The following is a 19,938-nucleotide window of genomic DNA, read 5'->3' as shown; positions in this document are numbered from 1 at the left end:
TTTGTAATGCAACATTTATATTGGTTCTAAAATGAAGTAGTCCCCCCACCCCATCCCACCACACACATCATAATTCAACACACCAACACTGTTCTTTTCTTTAGAGATATTATCACTCAAATAATCCATATCTTGTATGGTTCGGTTAAATTACCAACTTCCAACTTCTCGACACTACAACCTACGTAAACCTACAATATCGTTAATTGACATTGTCCGTCCTTCATCTTCTTCTCCGTCATAATCACGAGAAACAATAGGCACTAGTGATCCTTTTATTTTGAAATATTTTTGTATGAACTCTCACCCAACACATCATTCTTACACCCAACCAATAAAAAATAACATATGTTATTAACTTTAAAAAAGTGTGATTTTAATTAAGGAAATGGAAACATAAATGATGGTGGGTGGTTCTTGTCGGTTAAAAAAAGTGGAAAAAGGAGAGAGAAATATTGAAAATAATGAGAAAAAATTCTGATATTAATTCTTTTTATTATTTCAATGAGGTGTTTTGATTTTAATTGATTGGGTGTAAGAATTATGTGTGTTGGGTAAAAATTCACGTAAGAATTTCTTGGAAGGTCATTAACTTGATACACAATACTCCCTCCGTCCCAATTTATAAGCAAAAAATACAATTTCACACTTATTAAGAAAGTTAAAACATTATAATTTGAGATATAATTTTTTGTGTTATTTTTGGAATAAATTTCATGGAAAGATATAAAAACAATTATCATTGGCTAATTATTATGGAGAAAATAAAAAGGAAAACAAATTGAATGCAATTTGCATTTAATTTTACTTTGGAAAGATGATTTTTTTAGAAAAAACATAATAATAACATAAAAGTTGATCTTTTTTGCTTATATTTTGTGACAAATAAAATAAAATTTCTTTGCTTATAATTTAGGACGGAGGGAGTATTGTTTTGCACAAATCTTATACATTGAATAAAACCTTCTTTAAGAAAGATGCGCTAACAACCACAAAAGATTGAATAGAATGATGTGGTAACAAACCGCGAAAAATCAAATAAAATTTTCCTAAAAAGAAATATAGATTGTGATAAAGAAGGGTCATCTCAAGAAGTATCAATATGTTAAGTATCTCAAGAAGTATCAATTCGTTGTATCAATATGAATTCGGAGTATATGTCAATTCCAACTCTCAAGAAGCAATTAGTTGAAGTAGTTTTTCTTGATCTTATATATGAACATCTGATGACAAGTGACTTTGAATTTGTTAAGTATGGATGAACTGTATAAGGTTGTTTTTCCTGACTCAATTTTTATGAGTACCATAGGTTGGCATGAGCAAGTCAATACTACTTCAAATGCTCTTTAGAACTTCAAATGTAGTTGAAGAATAATGTCCAACTAAAAAGTACTTATAAATTATGAACACAATGTATCCATGACATTTGGTTGAAAACACCCATCATTCAATATTATGTCATCTTTTGGATCAACCGATCCAACATTTTTTATCAAGTAGTATAGTAGTTAAAATTCACATTTAAGTAGTGCCAATAACATTCTCTTTTTAACACTCTCGAATATTTATTTTATTATTTGCTTAAATCAAGGCGAGTCTCACACATTAAAAATGGGTTCCACTAAAAGTGGTGGGATATACACAGGGTCAACCCTAAGTTTTTTGATACCCTAGATGAATTAATAAAGTTGTGCCTTTTTTAATTATTTGAATGTTTTTCTTCATACATTTTTTGTTGTGAAATATTCATTCATAATCAAAGGTGTCATGGGCTGCTGCCCCTTCCGCCCACTCTCAGGGTCACCCCTGAACATACATTAATTTCATTCAATAAGAGAGTGAGTGTTAAAGAAAGTGGTAAAAAAAGAGTGTTGTTAAGATTATCCTTCACTTTTTTTAAGATGGATAAGTGAAGTGTGCAAGATTCAAACTCCAACTCTCTGCATATAACTGTGCATGTCCGTCCGAACTAAGTTTACGGTTAGCAACCAAAAAAGTATAATATGAGTGTATGAGTCACCGCGAGCACGCTCTAGAGGACACATGACTTCGCTTTCAAATAACCGACGGCTGACACACACAAAACAAGTCCTACTTTTCCGCCAAGTGTTCTTCACATATTCATCCGTGTTTCTCTCAAACCTCTGCCACGTGTCAACACCGTCAATGCATGGTTCTCCATGCACGTATATAACTTCCATCCTATAGTTACCAAATCTAACTTCACATCACAAAATAATCACAAAACAAAACAATTAGTCATAATCTCGTTTGTTTGAGTTTGTGTTGTTCCAAAAAGATGAGTCAAGAGCAACCTCGGAGGGAAGAAGAAGGAATAAAATACGGAGATGTATTCAACGTAGAGGGTGATATTGGAAGTAGGACGGTGGCGCCGGTGGATGCGGCAATGATGCAGAAAGCGGAGACTCAGATGCATGGGAAGACACAAAAGGGTGGCGCCGCTGCTTCCATGCAATCGGCGGCAATGAAAAATGAGAGAGATGGAATTGTAGGGCATAATGATATGAGTGAAAATGCTGCTGACGGTGGTGTAAGTATAAATTACCGAGACTTACTTTTTTTTTTATTTTTTTATATGGAGAATGTTGTTTATAATTTTCATTTTCATTAGTTGATTTAATTAGAAAAAAAAAAAAGGAAAGGTCTTGACTAAAAAAAGATAAAGAAAAGGAAAAGAAATTTTGTTTGGATAATCTTCAAAAATATTTTGGAGGTTTTATTCTAATCTTATATTTGAGCGGAGGTTTTGTTTAAATCTTATAATTGGAATATCTGAAATTTGAATCTTAAAAGTTTTTAGATATCAAAAGTTACTGTATGCAGAAATTGTTATCCTTAATTAACACTTTGAGATCTTTAAACTTTAGAATTTACTGATATTATTATCTTCACAATTTCATATTTTATTAAAATTTAACCCTTAAACATTTTTATTTGAAGTTTTTGGGAGAACTTTGGCCCTCAAAATTTTGAGATTGTATGATGTCGTCCACCTTACGAAGGTCGTAATTCAACCTGGCCCTGCATATATAGTAGCTTCTTGGATAGCACTTAGATGACATAGAGTTAGGTGACATTGTGATTGGCCAATGTCACCAATATCATCGAATTCTATGTCATCCAAGTGTTACCCGTAGCTTCTTCATAAACTAGAAGAAAAGAAAAGAAAATTTGTTATTTTATTTTTTGAAAGGATAAAATATGTATTTCATCCCTGCAAATATAGGCTATTTGAAATTTTATCCTTGAACTTACTAATCCTCCTATTCTTTCCCTACAATTGTTAATCACTTGAAATTTGGTCATAATCATATTTTTTGCTGAGGTGGAGGGTAATTAGCGACGTGCCAGCTGTTGACTGACTCAAACAAAATGGCATGAATAGACAAAATTGCCCTTAATGAATCAAACCATCATAGAAAAGACGTTATTGCCCTTCTTCCTCCTCTTAAATCATCTTATTCTCCCTCGGCTTAAATCTTCTTTCCTCTGTTCCAGCCATTCCAACTTTGTTTTTTTTGTGTGTGCTTCAATCATACAACTACAAATTCACACAAACAAATTCCAAACTCAAAAAATTCTAATCCTAGAAATTTCAAATTTGACAGTTATTAGGTTTAATGGTGTTGATGTTTTGTAGCTGTGAATGTTGTTAATTTTGAGAGAGAGATGGAGAAGGATATGAGATCGGAGGAAGAAGAAATTGAAGATTTGGGAAAGAATAATCACAGCAAGACCCACCCAAGTTCCTCCTTTTCTGTTCATATCTCCGTCTCCGTCGTACTCCTCCCTCTCAACATCCATCCCTTCTCGTAATCTCCACCGTACTCCCGCCTTTCTCTCCAACTCCAAACCCCCCTCCAACCCTTGGACTCTCCTCTCCGACTCCATCTCCGATGAAGATTCCGATCTATCGACCACCTCCGATCCCATCGACGAACTCAACTTCGACCAACAACAACAACAAACCCAACCTCCTCCCACCAACCCTTGTCTTGGTCACTAAATTGAAGGAAACGGGAAGAAAAAGACACAGAAAAGGGAAAAGGGTTGAAGTTGAAAGAGATATGAAAAGAGTTTGAAGGAGTATGTCTATGAAGATTTGCAACACTGGACATTGTTTCTTTCAAAACAACCTGCTAATAATGGCCAACTTGTACTTGATTTTGTTTTCCCATAGGTACTCCATTCTTCAATGCTTCTTGTAAAAAATGAAGAAGATAGAAGGAAGAAGAAAGGGAGACTGCCGTGAAAGAAAATGGGGGTATTATAGTAATTTTGCTTTTGTCTAGTTTCAATAAGGGTAACATGGTCATTTCTAATGGCTTTTGCCCAATCATCACTGTCATAACCCACTAAACATCCGCCACATCGCCGCCATGTGTGTAATGACATGCCACATCAGTAATCATATGTAATTAGGACTAAATTTCAAGTTATTAACAATTGCAGGGAAACAATGGATTAGTAAGTTAAGGGGAAGAAATTTCAAATTGCCTATATTTGCAGGGATGAAATGCATATTTAAGTCTTTTTGAAAACAAATGTTTGCTTGATTTTTTTCTATCCCATGAACTTGTGTGTTTGTTTGTATTTTGAACGTAAGTTTGAAAATTTTAAAAGAGTATTGATTTATTTTGTTATTAATGAGGCTTGAAGATTTTTTTTGGTTACAATGAGGCTTGAAGATTGAAGTAGAATGGTGATTTTTTGTTTTCTTTTCTCAACATATTTTGGTTTTGAAAATATTTAAATAAGATTCAAACAAGATACATGGTTTGAAGTTCTGGATACCTCAAATCTTTGCTTGCTTTTCTTCTATCCAGCGATCTTGTGTGTGTTTGTATTTTAAATGTGAGTTTAAAGGCTGTAAAGAGCATTGATTAATGAATGAAAGTTATAAAAGTGTATTTATTTATTAATAACAGGATTTTGAACAACATAAAACTTCTATTTTATAGCTATTTGTTTAAGTTAAATTTCATTCTTTATAATGGTTTAAAGTTAATAATGTCACATTTGTGTACGGTTCTCAGAGATGGTGGTCGGATCTCTTATTGTATTTGGGTCTTGACTGATCTTTTTATCTTGTGTATACTTTGTAAGACGGTTTGTCTTTTGGGGTGGCCTCTTTATACAATTTGTACGAGGGAGCTTTCATTGCCCCTGTTGATATTCAATTTTAATTTCTTAAAAAAAAAAAAATGAGGTTTGAAGATTGGAGCAGAATAATGATTTTTTTTCAACAATTTTTTCTTTCTTTCTTTTGTTTGAAAGATTGAAGTAGAAAAATAAATTCTCTTTTGAAAGATGTATAATACTACAACAGAACAACAATAAGTCATATTCTACGTCTGCATACTATCTTATCCTAGGGTGTTTTTTGATAATATCTAAAAAAGAGCTATTCGTCTTTAGCTTATAGTTTATAAATTCGTTTGACAAGCTTATAGTTTATAAACTCGTTTGACAAAAAAAGTTCTATTCGATAACACTTTTTTACGATGAGTTTATAGTTTATTTCATGAGTTTATAAGTTATTTTTCAAAAGCTATTCCAAGTAGCGTTTGAGCTTATAGCTTATAACTTCTCACTTTTAATTTTAGTTTTACCCTTATTATTCTAACTAAATTCCATTTTTTACCCTTAACTATTTGTTATATTATAAATTAAAATACATATGTTTTAAATATGAATGTTATTTTTTTTATGAATGAAAGATCCTTTTTTTCCAATAGAAAATAATATTTTTTTTACCGTTACGTTTAAGTTTTTTTTCGTTACAATTGTTACGTATTTTTTCGTGGGACTATTTCAATATTTAATGTCATCTTTTTCTTTACAAAATGACACATTATTTTTGTCTGATATATCACAATTATAGAGAATAAGAACAAGGACAATAATTTTCTCCAACAAAAAAAATAAGAACGTTACGTTTATCTTCACTATATATATATATATATTTTTATACAAACTATATTTTATTGTTACGTTTAAAATTTTTTACACTTTATGTCTAATTTTTTTAGGCAAATGAAAATAAATATAAATTAACATTTAGGAATTAAAATTAATTTAATAATAACATTAAATTAACAATTTTTAATTTTTAAATACTTTAAACTTTAATTAATATAAACTTTATTATGAATAAAGTCAAAAATGACCTATATTCTGAACAAAAAAAAATACTTTAAACTTTATTATGAATTAAAAATGTCCTTTTATGTAATTTTACATCTATCAGTTAATTGAACCGCTAATTTTACCAAACACTTCAATTAGTTTATCAGCTATAAACCATCAGCTAGCTTATCGGTCATCTACTATTTTTACCAAACAGAGCCATAGTCTTTTTTTAAGATATTTTGACTTTAAAAATAATTTCATTAAGTATCTTATACCAAAATAATTATTATTGGTTCATTTTGTAAAAAAAAATTATCGTTGATTAATATTTTAGGGTATTGTTAACCGGTGTCCTCGAAGTACTTTTTAACAAACTAAAAGTAAAAAGAAAAGTAAAATTTTACATTAAAAAGAACGCTTTTTTCAATTTTTAGAAAAGTAAAATACACATTATATTCTTTTAAATGCCTGAGGGCGGTTAACATTTCCCATATTATTATTAGCACAAGATTCTTTTTTACGCCAAAATTACCTTTTAAGAATCAACTGAACTGAAATAACATTTTCCTGAATTAGAAAGTTTAATACACTGCTAAATAAATAACAGAGTAGATGCCACCCAAATCAAAACAGATCACCAAGAATACACTAGCCATACAATGAAGAGTGATACAAATAAAATACAACCAAACAAACTAATCAACCAACTGTATAATAAACCAGAAAATATTCCCTCAGCAGCAGACCATTAAAATGCTCCCAGCCCACTCAGACTCAGTTGCTAAACTGCCATCACCAGATAAACTAGCCTATGCACAAAGATGTGCAATACAGCTACCTACAGAAAATTTGTAAATTAGTTGAGGCGTTAAATCTTTCAAGATAAATTAGCGATGACGAAATTTATCACTGAGCCGACACCTCATATTAAATAATCTTGATTTCTTATCAAAAAGAAGAAAATCACATAGATAAAGCTTTATAGCTATTGACTTTAGGCCTATTGATTAATGTATAAATTAGGAATTGATTATTATTACTAACAACAGGTGGTGGAGCAATTAAGTCAAAATGCACCAATGAATACGATGACACCAGCTTCTCTAGTTAAAGACATGAGCGCTGGAGCTGATGGAGGGGTAACCATAGGAGAAGCACTTGAAGCCACTGCTTTGACAGCAGGGCAGAAACCTGTTGAGTGGAGCGATGCAGCTGCTATTCAAGCAGCAGAAGTCAGAGCCACAGGGCGCACTAACATCGTCCCTGGAGGTGTTGCCGCGGCAGCACAATCAGCTGCAACTCTCAATGCTCGAACCACAAAGGAAGAGGACAAGACCAAACTCGGTGATATTCTTGCGGTACATACCAGACATTTAAAGAGTCTTGCAACAAAAGTTATACACACTAAATACTTGAAAGTGCAGAGTTGCAGATTTAAATCCGCTCTCCAACATCAAACATCTTTGCAGTTATTTTTTACTATCCGCACATACAAGAATTTTAGGTTATATTTGAATTGTTATAATGATGCAGGACGCGACTACAAAGTTACCGGCAGATAGAGCAGCGACAAGGAGAGATGCCGAAGGGGTGACGGGTGCAGAAATGAGAAATGATCCATATCTCACTACTCATCCTGGAGGAGTGTCAGCATCAATGGCAGCCGCAGCTAGGCTTAACCAAAAGAATAACAACTAGTTGCTACCTAAGTAGTTAGCTACCTTATATATGTATATTAATGGTTATTATGCTTTTCTGCTTATGCGCGCCTATGTTACTTTCTCTAATATAGAGAGTTTGCATGTTGGTTATTTACTCCATCTGTTGTGTTCCTTTAGCTTATTACATATACTTTAATGTGATATTTATAATCATATACTTAAATAGTCCTTAAGATAGAATTAATATAGACAATAGTATTAGGTGTGATAAAAAGTTTCACCCAAGAAAAAAATAAAGAGAATGACAAATATTAAATTTTGTTTGTTACCTTTGATTAGCTTGTTGAAGTCTTTTCATTCTTCATGATCATATGAATAAGTTTGGACTTGTCCTCTTCAACCATCTCTCTGAGTATGTCATCTTCAATTTTCTCAGCTTGCCATTTGGAAGGATCTTCAACAAGCTCCTCACTGAAAATCATACAAGAAACCCACTCTTTCCAAGTAGTTCTTCTGTACTTATCTTCCTCCATGGATCCAGTCATCAACAAGTGATACACATAAACCATTTTCTCCTGACCAGGTCGAAAAGCGCGTGCAATAGCTTGCTTTGTTTTTGAAGGATTCCACTCAGAATCCAAAAAAATCACTCTTGAAGCTGCTGTTAAACTGATACCTTCAGCACAAGCATTGATTGAAGCAAGAAGTATCTTTGAATCGCCACAACGATCTTCAAATTTATCTATCACGTTCGTTCTTTCAAAGAAGTCTTGTTCACCAGTTAGTTGCAGAATCTCTTTACCATTTTTCCACCGAAAATGATTCTCAAATAACTCTATCAAAAACCTCACTGGTGCAAGGTTGTGACAGAAGATGAGAACCTTTTCCTTTCTCATCACACGTGAGATTAGGCTCAAAACAAATCTTACTTTGGAACCTTTTCTCAAAGCAAATTTGTTTTGTTCTAGTCTTTCTAACTCTTCTTCGGAGAAAAACTTAGCTGCACATGATTCTGCTGTTTTGATCAACCATGGATGTATTGACCCGAGTGTTATCAAAAGCTCAACCTCAAGAGAGTAACCGGTACTGCCCACCATTTTCTTTTGCAGTTTCTGCACAATCTCGTGTTGTTCATCGGATGCATTCACGAGCAATGTATAGATTTGCAAACCGGGAAGAGTATCAGAAGAACTTCCACCGTCATAAACATCGATAAAACCATTTGTGATTTTTCGAAGCACATCTATACCCTTCATTTTTTCCGCATCAATATTTGAGTTAATTTTCTTTTCAATGTTCTCCAAGAAGAATTTTCTCGCGCGTGCCTCTAGTAAATGAGGCACTTCCTCCTCTAGTTTGCCTCTTCTGTACTTAGAATCTAACTCTTCCAGAACTTCGTGAATAAATTTTGGTCTGGCTAAACAGAGAGTGTTGAAGTATTCCCCAAAATTGTTTTGAAACAAAGTGCCAGAAAGTAAAATTCTCAATGCTGCTGGTAGATCCATTAAGCACTTCCTCAACTTTGATGTGGTACTTCTAGGATTGTGTCCCTCATCAAGTATCAAGAGTCCGGGACTTTCCCTCAATGCTTTAGCCGTGCGCTTTCTGTGTGAATTTTTTTTATCTTCTGTTCTCATTAAGGCTAAAAATGAGGAATAGCCCATGACAAGAACACTAGGGTGTGAATTCCAGCTTTTGATCTTTTGTAGACAATCAAAATCATGCTTGACACCATTAGAATTTGAAACTCCAGGTAGAACCACTGATTTTGGTGTCATCGAATGTCTCTGGGTTTGACTGCTGTGGATAAGATACACCGGCATGGGAATATTCCATTTTTCGAACTCTTTTTGCCATGTGTAGAGTGTGGTCTTTGGAGCTAGGACCAATGGTCTTTTCTCTGGAAATAATTTCAAATAGCTTACAAGAAAAGAGATGATGAGAAAGGTTTTTCCAGCTCCAGGAGCATGAGATATAACACAGCCACCACTTGTGTTAGATTTTTCTTCCATGAGTGATTGCTCCATAGACCCTGCAATGTTCTTCCAGAGAAATTCAAAAGCTTTTTTCTGGTGTGCATGCATGTTTTCTTTGAGTTCAGGAATCAATTCCCAAACACTATCATTTTCTTTGGATATTGGTTCACCAAGATCAGTAGCATCAGTTGAGAACGTATCATTATTAACATCTTCATCAACTTGTTCCGTATCTTCACTGCGTTGTTTCTTCTGTTCGTACCATTTTAGCCTTTCCACCTACCATTGGATATAAATTAGACAATCAAAAGAGACAGACAACATGCAACAAACAAAATGAGAATATAGTTAACATCAATAGAAAACATATCCAACCAAATAAGGAACTAAATTTACATGTATAATTAAAAGTTTGAAATCATGGTGGATCTGGTAAAATCACAGCTGCATAGTGATTTTCTTGAAGTTTCAAAGTGTAACTTTTGGAAAATCGCAGTGACACACTGTGATTTTATCAAATTCATTGCGAGTTCAAACATGCATAGATTATTCATAAGTTTTTACTTGACTTACAATGGGTTCAGAAATGTATCGTATCTCAGTTTTCACAAAGCCGCATGTACGGCAGTATATTCCAATTTGTTCATCCAATCGATAATCATGTTTACATTCTTTATTTGTGTCAGCTAAAACCTCATCACCATTTGCACCCTGCTATGGTATATAATAATTGAACATAATCAGCCTTTAGCCTTAAAATAGACGGTAAAACCAAAAAACAAAGTATTTATATCATATATATGTGAGTGTAAAACTTCTGTACACTGCCTATAAATCATAACTGTCATATCATTAAACATATTTGACTTCAACCATAAATGGTTCAACTGTCAATCATATGACTGACTGATTTTGTTGACAGTGTAAAACATTTTATACAGATAGGATATCAAAACTAAACTAAAAAACATATGATATCACATGAAAGCAAATTTCAGTCACACACCTCATTTCCATCAAGAAGATAACTTGATGTCAAAGCTGTTTCCATTTCTTCCCACATGTCGGCCAAATCATCAGGATTTTCTACCTCATCACCTTTTTCCGATACGTTTTCTTTCTCCTGCTCAAACTGTCTTTCTTCACTGATAGTTGGATCTTCTTCAGTTGGTAGGCTATCAAAATTATCCATGTAAGCATCGATTACTTCCTCACAGGCATCAGCATTTAACATTCTACCGCCTTTATGATCCTGTTCTTCATGATCATCGATACTGTTTGTCGTTTTCTTTTGAACACCTTCTTTGGATTGTATCGCTTCCCATAAAGTTATCAAATCCATAAGCTCCTTACACAACCGCCTTCTCTTAAACTTCTTTGTGCAGAAATTATTAACATGTCCCGAAGAAACATTATAACCACCTTCTTCATCACATGATAATGGAGACTCATTGTATGGCTCATGATTTAACACATCAACAGCGTTCTTTCCTTTAGCATCAGTCAACTGATTTTCCTTATTAACCTTTGGACCACTCTTACCATCATCACAGGATTTGAAGTTCAAAACATTCATTGGACCACTAATATTAGGATCATTGCCCATAACTTCATACACAATCTTGTTTTGAACCGATCTTATGACATATGAAACCTTCTTTAACGATGACGCGGTAACAAACCGGGAAAGATCAGACAAAAACTTCCCGAAAAGTAGTCTTGATTGTGGCAATGAAGAGCAGTCTTCGGATGAATCCCACATATAAAGATTAAATTTTGAACTATCATTTTCTCTTAACGATCCTTCACAAGTATTTCGTTGAAGTCTTTGGAGGATGCTAATTTGCTTAATACCAATCACACTAACCTCTTTCTTCAGAGTTCTTATCTCTGTACCAACTGAATCTTGATCATTATAAAAATTTACTTTAAACCGACATGAACATTGGTCAGATTTGTGAGGTTTTCTGTGTACGGAATTCACTCTAGCATCAGTCGATATCTACAGTTTACAAAAATATAAATATCAATAAACTAAAGAATAATAAATAAATGTATACAGAAGAATGAGAGTAAGAAATGTAGTTTAATAAAAACTATATATAACTAAGAAGATTGAACTTACTGGGCTAGATTGACGTGATTTTTTATTGTATTCAAAGCTTGATAGCACAGATATGTCAATTCCAGGTCTTACGAAACTGGAGCAATCAGCCGGAGTAGCTTCTCTTGATCGTAACCGAATGTCCGATAACAAATGACTATGAATATTTTGCGCATGGATGAAATTTACGATAGTTTTCCCAGACTCAATTTTTATGAGTTCCACAGGTTGCCATGAACGATTCAATACTGCTTCAAATGCTGTTTAGAAATAAGAATTAGAGGAAGCAAATATAATTTATAAATATTAATGAACGTGCACATCGAGTAATGAAAACTTGTTCTAACTAGTACCTACAAGATTGTCAATTACATTGTTCAGAAATGAAAATACACTTGAAAATCCAATGCATAGCACATCTAGTTAAACGACATTTAAAATCATGATTAATGTCTTATTGGTTGAGTTTACGTTAATGAATTACTGGCATCTTAAATATATCATACAAATATCATATTTATCCAACAAGTTAGACACATGTATCATACTATGTGCGCCATGAATATCCATTATAGCGCTATTATCGAATGACAATCTTTTCAATATTACAAAGTCAATGTTGTAATCCATTGATAAATTTTTTTATATATTATTCTTTTGATTTTTTTTCTCATGCATGTATAATAAGCTTACGATAATTAGCATCGAATGGATGTTTCGATTGATGCAAATAACTTTTTTCGGGAGCCATTGAATTAGATTTTTAAAAGCTAGCAGATCCTTCGATGTGTGAGTCTTCAGTAGTTGATATATCTGCAAAAATTTAAACACAAATTTCAATTTAAAATTAATCACGACATATTAAATATCTTTCAATTGCACCGGATTTTTTGTGGAAAAAATCAAAGATAAAACTCTCAATATAGAATTGAAAGTATTTTATGACAAATCGACTTACATTGAAGTTGTGAAAAGTTTTGAACTTCAAGAGCAAACGATGTGGATCAATCGCAAGATGTGATTAACCTAATATGTTAACTTGAACTCAAGCATCAAATAGAGATCGGTGGCATAAACACGCGAGAATGCAACAAAGGCAAAGAGAAAAAAGAATATGAAAACCCGAGTATGGTTTGGGTACTTATAAATTTGGGCTACCCATAATTTGTACTCATACACCAAGCCCACTACTGTTAGGCATGGGGTGTAATTGGAAAAACTCAATTTCCACATATATATATATATATATATTTTTTTAAGAAGCTAAACTAACCCCCTCAAATTGGCATCAGAGAGAATCGAACCTCAGACCTTGAGGAGGAGCACACTCCCAGGTTCCAAGCCAATACCACTAGGCCAACCCAAGTGGGTTTCCCACATATATTATATATAAGGTCTCATTAGAGTTTATAAAGAAAGACACCGTTATCCTTACAAGTTAGTTATGTAAGGTTGAGTTAGACACAATTCAAATTCTAATATGATATCAGGGTCTATCTAAGATCTTTTGGACCACCTACTACCATATTACTGCTACCATTTTACTCGGGTCACACTCCATATGTCCAATCATAGACGTAATCGGGTGCGTTAATAGTGACACATTTGATGAGATTGATATATATATATATATATATATATATATATATATATGTATGTATGTAAGTAGGGATGTGTTTACACCAAAAAATAAACAATGAAATCATATATTTCTCACTAGACTAAAGTGGAATGGTCCTCGTGAGCTTAGCTCAGTTGGTAGAGACAATGCATAATATATGTAAGGTCCGGGGCATCACAATCAACTAACAAGTCCAAAGGCTATACAACCATTTTCCTACGTATGGGACATAATAAAGAAGTGTAGAGAGAGAGAGAGAGAGAGAGAGAGAGAGAGAGAGAGAGAGAGAGAGAAAAGAGAGAGAAGAAAAGAGAGAGAGAGAGAGAGAAGAGAGAGAAGAGAGAAAGAGAGAGAGAGAGAGAGAGAGAGAGAGAGAGAGAGAGAGAGGAGAGAGAGAGAGAGAGAGAGAGAGAGAGAGAGAGAGAGAGAGAGAGAGAGAGAGAGAGAGAGAGAGAGAGAGAGAGAGAGAGAGAGAGAGAGAGAGAGAGAGAGAGAGAGAGAGAGAGAGAGAGAGAGAGAGAGAGAGAGAGAGAGAGAGAGAGAGAGAGAGAGAGAGAGAGCTAACCCAATGCAAGTTTGAATGACAAAACATGGTCAAACACTCTTAAAAATAGGATTTAATTTTGGAGAACATGAGTAGATGTCAGTCGAGCACTCAACCATACAAGTATAAATTTTTCCTCAACTATGCCGTATGAATAAGATATCAGCTGTCTAAGTCCAGAACATGCATGAAGATTCATTCCCTTAATAATAAGGTGATAAAGGACATAAATATTTTATACAACTCCTCCGGCAAGGTGGTTTTAGGTTGTAACTCAGCCTACGGGGTAGTTAGTTTCACTAGTGATGTTAGCTAAAACTTTACATGATGCAATATGGTAGATAGTGGGCAGAAAACGTGGAAAGAAATGTTAGTGTTGATTTCTTGGTTATTCTAAGTCTATAAATACCCCATTGTAAATATTATACAACATACATCAAGAAACATGTAATTGAGAAACATATTTCATTTTACGGTGTAATCAAGTAGATCACGTGTCAAGTGCAAAGAAGTCTACATATAATCTTATCACCGAAGGAATTCATAAATCAACCAAGTTTTCATGTCCTCGTCCGATCACACATCCACTCGAATGAGCACCGAATTTTGCACGGCGACAACAAATGATACGCTCAGTAGGACCATGAAGGTGAACAAATCATTCTCTTTCTTAGCACCACAAGAACAACAACCATGTGTTCAGGTAGAACCTTCACCACAGATTCAGCTGGACATCGGCAATTTTTTTTTTAAAGAAATTAAACCAACCCAAATTGAATTTAGGCAAAACTTTTATCACAAGTTCAGTCGAATTTATTCACGTAGATCATCACAAGGATAACACTAAATATGTTGCTACTACTTGCCTTGGTAGAAATTAGTGGCGAACAATATGGTTGGAGATGGATTAGAACACATTGGAAGGTTGTTATATGCCAAATGGTCCAGCACTCCAGCTTATGACAAGACTCTACATTTCACCAATCAATAATAAGTTTTTATTTTATTTATTTATTATTTTTTTATAACGCATTCGACTCTGGTACACTTACATAACTTCCTAGTGATTATGTGAGATTTAAGCCATGGAATATTTTTCCACCAATATCATTTAATCAACCATTCTTTTTGTTTTTTTGTCAAGTAGCCTAGTGACGGGAGGAATTCACAAGATGAATAAGTGAGATGTTCGGGATTCGAACCGCGGCCCCTGCACAAATGAGGTAAGCTCGTGGGGACTCGAACCTTTTAATTTTTCGTTCTTGGATTGTTTTCTTGTTTGGATGCAAAGGTTTAAAAAATCCTTAGGAAATTGTTTAACAAATTCCTGGGATTAGAGGTGTCAAATGGGCCGGCCCGACTATAGAAATGGGCCAGCCCGGCCCATTTATGATTGGGCCGTGAATTCTAGAGTCCGGCTCGGGTGGGCCATGGGCCAGCCCGGCCTGGCCCGTTTATGTTTTATTTTTAAAATTTATTCACTTTTTTTTATGTATTAGTTACTCACAATTATTTTTTTGCTAAAATATGATTGGATGAACATAAAAATATAAATAATTTTTACATTAACATTGTATAATAATTAAACTCTAGATTATTCTTTCAATTAAATCAAATTAATAATTTATAAACTTTCAAATTTTAAAATTGTAAGCTAAATTCATCCATATTTATTAAGTTTATTTATTTAAATATTTTTTTGTTAAATTAGTTGATAATTTTTTTAAAAAATATGTTGTTTTTTAACAAAAATAAAATAAAATATGGGCTAATGGGCCGGCCCAAAGCCCGATGGGCCAGCCCGGCCCAACCTTTGTATGGCCCAAATGGGCTTGGGCCGAAAAAACCCAGGTGCATTTTTTTGTTAGTTTTTTAGGGCCCACCCGGCCCGCCCCAAAAATATGGGCCAATGGACCGGCCTATAAACCCGGCCCATTTTTGACACCTCTACCTAGGATATAGAGATTCTTTCATCAACAAAAAGAAAACAATTAAAAATATTGAACATGGCTGAAAATTGTACTTTGAAATATGGTTAATTATGTTTTAGGTCCTTATAAATAGGCGCGTTTCCAACCTTAGTCCCTACTTAAATTTTATTAAATTTTTGATCCCCAACATTTTTTTTTTCGTTAGCAAAATAGATCCTCGCTGTTAATTGTTGCTGATTGATCAAACGGTGAAGCATACATGGATGCCACATCTGACTTTTTTTTGTTGGGTTAAATATGTTTTTAGTCCCTATAAAATTGAGGCATTTTAAGTTTAGTCCTTACTTAATTTTAATAGTTGTTTTAGTCCTTACAAAAATACTATGCACTCAGTATTAGTCTCTGCTCAATTCAAATTTGTTTAATTTATGCTTAAACTCTTAAGTTTTTTAACAATTTTTTGTAGACGTGTTAAGAACATTACTAAAAGTTTCTCCGCAAAAAATTATCGCAAAATTTAATTTATATGTCCAGATTTTATTACTTTTATCTTTAAATTTTATCGTTTTCAAAAATTCATATTTAATTCGTTTCATGTTAAAAAATTCTAAATTTTAGTAATTAAACCTTTCATAGTGTTCTAAACTTGTCTCAAAAAAATCGTTCAAAAATTTATGAGTTTAAAAATAATTAAACAAACTTTGTTTTAGCAGGGACTAAAATTAGAAGTAATTTTTTTTTTGTAGGGACTAAAAAACCTACTAAAACTAGTTATGATCTGTGAAGTCCTGATACTTCAAAATGGATGACGTACTGTATCCCCTGCGTATCCTGCACCGATACCTGCCCGATACGTATCCGGAGAGTATCCAAATATTAAATTTTATTTTTTTAAAAAATAATTATCCGATACTTTCCGATACATCCCGATACGCACGGATACTTGTGTTTTTTTTTATATTATTTTGATTTCTGTTTTTTTTTTTTGTGTAAAAAATAAGAACAAAAACATTATAAACGTTAGTTACTTGTTAGTGTTAACTCTTAGTACTGATGTGTTCTTTTTTTGGATATAGTGATTCTTTTTTGGATCGATATAGTATAGCACTAACAAGTTCCTTTTGGATATAGTGTAGCATTGATGTATAACACTGCTGGTGCTCTTTTTGGTATATATTGCGTATGTAATTACCACTCTCTTAATCGTCAATATTATATTTATATTAATGTGTTACGAGCCTGGTTTCTTGTGTTTGTTAATATACTTGCATAATAAAAAAATGATTATAATTATATAATACATTTAATTATATAATTTTTTTTTATTAACGTATCCCAGCCGTATCGTATCTTGATTTTTGAAATTTTTCCGTATCGACGTATCGGTGCAGTATCGTATCCGTATCGTATCTCGTATCCGGGCTTCACAGGTTATGATAGTATTTTCATCACGAAAAGATATTTTTGACTAGTAACTACTCCAAAAAAAAAAACTATCAATTCGACAACAAAACCACTCATGCTTGACAATGCAAGAGAAGTCATCGATAAGATAATGAAAATTGTGAATATTTTTGGCATTGGGATAGCCAATGCGCCCATTTCGTCAAGATAAAGAAGACGTAGTTTATCATAACTAGTTCCTACCAAGAAAAAAAAAAGGATAGTGCCAATAAATCCATGAGATATTATTTGTAAAACGGCCCCGTTGAGCCCAATATCACTTATAGAACCAATTCATAAAATTATGAAACCCATATGAGATATCGAAGAATAAACTATTCTTTTTTTTCAATTACGTTGACCAAAAGATGTTCAATCGCTATAGATTATTTGAATAGAACCTAATATCATTAACCAGGGCCAAAATATTAAATGAGCGTGGGAAAATAATTTCATATTAATTCGAACCAACCCATATGCTCCCATTTCATGCAAAACTAGTGGCAGTATACAAGAGTTTAAGCATAAATTGAACAAATTTGAATTGAGCAGGGACTAATACTGAGTGCATAGTATTTTTGTAAGGACTAAAACAACTACTAAAATTAAGTAAGGACTAAACTTAAAATGCCTCAATTTTACGGGGACTAAAAACATATTTAACCAAAAAAAAAGTCAAATGTGGCATCTATGTGTGCTTCACCGTTTGCTCAATCAGCAATAATTAACAGCGATGACTTATTTTGCTAAAAGAAAAAAACGTTGGGGACTAAAAATTTAATAAAATTTAAATGGGGATTAATGTTGGAAACATGCCTATTTATAAGAACCTAAAACATAATTAACCCTTGAAATATTATGCTACCCCTATGAAAATAAACCATGATTGGATTTCTTTGATACAAAATAGTCAATTTTGCGATTTGCCAACGGATGATCCACGATTTCGTTAATTATTGTTACTTTTTTAGAATAAAAGGAATTTCTAATGATGCCATAAGACTTGGAGTCTACATTCTATGTGCGCAGACTTGGAAGGAATTGAGACAAGCTTTCATCGCAAAATATTTCCCATGTCTAAAATTATGAAATTGAGACGAGAAATAACTAGCTTTTCATAAAAAGAGGCAGAGTCGTTATATGAAGTTTGGGAGTGTCACAATGAAATACTTCTGTGTTTGTTTCAAGTTATAATTGTTGATTCCCGGGAATAAAATGATAGGAATGTATATGCCTATGTTTGTTACAAGTTTACTAAATTTTATTCCCAGGTATAAAATGTTCCTAGGAATAGAAAAAATTTCCCAAGGAAAAGGGGGGAATAAAGTTCCCATGGAGATGAGAGTAAATTCATAAATAGTTTACCTATTATAATCCCTATTTTTATGGTTCATAGGAATATTATAAAGCTAACCAAACATATTTTTCCTAAATTCCTTGGAATAAAATTCCCATTTTTATATTCCAAGGAATGTTATTCCTAGGAATAAATTTGGTAAACTTGAAACAAACACACCCTAAGTCATGTCATCCACATGGATTAAAAAATGGAAATTTTCTTTTTAACATAGAAAACTTCATAAAGACACAAGTAAAATACGTTAATGTCCCTGGTGGGAGTTAACTATCGTTGGAAGAACCGTCGACAGTTAACTGCCGCTGGGATTCAGCGGTCGTTAACTACCGTTCCTTTTTCCCCCAAAACTAGAAAAGCTCTACTTCCTATTCACTCATCACCTTATATCATCTCCATACCATACCGCCAAAAAATCCCATTTCAAAAATTTTGTGTCAAAATCTTGGTTCCAACTCATTGCTGATCGATTGCTAGGACGTTTCTACACACAATATGCATCAAAGAACATATATTTCAACGTTAAAATCCATTACATTTTTTTTCACAATTTTTTTTTCTTTTGTTTTTTTGGTTTGTTTATGTTATTATATGATATTAGATACATGTTTATTGATTAGTTTACAAATTATATGTTGTTTATTTATAGATACGGTTGAGAATGCGGATGATGATCCGGGTGATCGAAAACCTAGTGTTGTCGATTCCGTTAAGGTTGAAGCTCCCATTAAGGTCGAAGCTTCCGTGAAGGTTGAAGCTTCCGTTAAAGTAGAGGCTTCAAGCGTCAATTCCGATGTGTGTAAACTTCGTGACAATGAAGTGGACACAACTCATTTATTTTCGACACGAGATATATGGAAAGATAAAGAGGAATTGCTCGGTTGGGTCCGTCGACAAGCAAATATGGCTGGATTTACGGTTATCATTAGAAGATCTTGTGAAGGTAGAAATGCTATGTTGGAGTTGGTTTGTGAACGGAGCGGCGAGCACAAAGTACCAAATAGAAAAGTGAAGCATGAAGCAACAAGATCAAGTAAATGTGGGTGTTTTTCAAGGTGCGTGGATATGTCGTGAGGGAAAACAATGCTTGGAAATTGGCTATTCTTAATGGCGTTCACAACCATGAGATGGTGCAGTATGTAGCAGGACAC

General features: G+C 33.5%; 3 protein-coding genes across 3 annotated transcripts; 1 reads left to right on the top strand and 2 right to left on the bottom strand.

Annotated features, from left to right (window-relative positions):
- Positions 1-2,210: 2,210 nt before the first annotated feature.
- On the top strand, positions 2,211-7,973 carry LOC25484661 (late embryogenesis abundant protein D-34). The gene is made up of 3 exons (XM_013613556.3): positions 2,211-2,551; positions 7,203-7,511; positions 7,687-7,973. The coding sequence occupies exons 1-3, from the start codon at positions 2,300-2,302 to the stop codon at positions 7,849-7,851; spliced, it is 726 nt and encodes a 241-aa protein (XP_013469010.1). The 5' UTR covers positions 2,211-2,299; the 3' UTR covers positions 7,852-7,973.
- Positions 7,974-7,996: 23 nt separating this feature from the next.
- LOC120578623 (SNF2 domain-containing protein CLASSY 1-like) lies at positions 7,997-10,638 on the bottom strand. Its single transcript, XM_039831153.1, has 3 exons — positions 10,606-10,638; positions 10,364-10,501; positions 7,997-10,069 (listed from the first exon to the last, which is right to left on the bottom strand). Exons 1-3 carry the CDS (start codon positions 10,636-10,638, stop codon positions 8,150-8,152), a joined length of 2,091 nt encoding a protein of 696 aa, XP_039687087.1. The 3' UTR covers positions 7,997-8,149.
- Positions 10,587-12,464, bottom strand: LOC25484660 (SNF2 domain-containing protein CLASSY 2). Its single transcript, XM_024775061.2, has 3 exons — positions 12,443-12,464; positions 11,916-12,154; positions 10,587-11,792 (listed from the first exon to the last, which is right to left on the bottom strand). The coding sequence occupies exons 1-3, from the start codon at positions 12,462-12,464 to the stop codon at positions 10,785-10,787; spliced, it is 1,269 nt and encodes a 422-aa protein (XP_024630829.2). The 3' UTR covers positions 10,587-10,784.
- Positions 12,465-19,938: the final 7,474 nt, after the last annotated feature.

Source organism: Medicago truncatula, chromosome 1, assembly GCF_003473485.1.
Source record: "Medicago truncatula cultivar Jemalong A17 chromosome 1, MtrunA17r5.0-ANR, whole genome shotgun sequence".
Lineage (NCBI taxonomy): Eukaryota > Viridiplantae > Streptophyta > Magnoliopsida > Fabales > Fabaceae > Medicago > Medicago truncatula.
The sequence above is the reverse complement of the archived record's forward strand: the minus strand, read 5'-3'. Positions and strand labels throughout refer to the sequence as shown.

What these genes read in the sequence shown, in the direction of transcription:
- LOC25484661 (XM_013613556.3), top strand. Translation starts at nt 2,300, where the DNA reads ATGAGTCAAGAGCAACCTCGGAGGGAAGAAGAAGGAATAAAATACGGA. An exon ending in AAAATGCTGCTGACGGTGGT is followed by an intron (nt 2,552 to 7,202) that starts GTAAGTATAAAT and finishes TACTAACAACAG; the next exon opens with GTGGTGGAGCAATTAAGTCA. An exon ending in AACTCGGTGATATTCTTGCG is followed by an intron (nt 7,512 to 7,686) that starts GTACATACCAGA and finishes ATAATGATGCAG; the next exon opens with GACGCGACTACAAAGTTACC.
- LOC120578623 (XM_039831153.1), bottom strand. Translation starts at nt 10,638, where the DNA reads ATGACAGTTATGATTTATAGGCAGTGTACAGAA. An exon ending in TTTATAGGCAGTGTACAGAA is followed by an intron (nt 10,502 to 10,605) that starts GTTTTACACTCA and finishes ATACCATAGCAG; the next exon opens with GGTGCAAATGGTGATGAGGT. An exon ending in GATACATTTCTGAACCCATT is followed by an intron (nt 10,070 to 10,363) that starts GTAAGTCAAGTA and finishes ATCCAATGGTAG; the next exon opens with GTGGAAAGGCTAAAATGGTA.
- LOC25484660 (XM_024775061.2), bottom strand. Translation starts at nt 12,464, where the DNA reads ATGGATATTCATGGCGCACATA. An exon ending in GGATATTCATGGCGCACATA is followed by an intron (nt 12,155 to 12,442) that starts GTATGATACATG and finishes ATTTCTAAACAG; the next exon opens with CATTTGAAGCAGTATTGAAT. An exon ending in AATCACGTCAATCTAGCCCA is followed by an intron (nt 11,793 to 11,915) that starts GTAAGTTCAATC and finishes TGTAAACTGTAG; the next exon opens with ATATCGACTGATGCTAGAGT.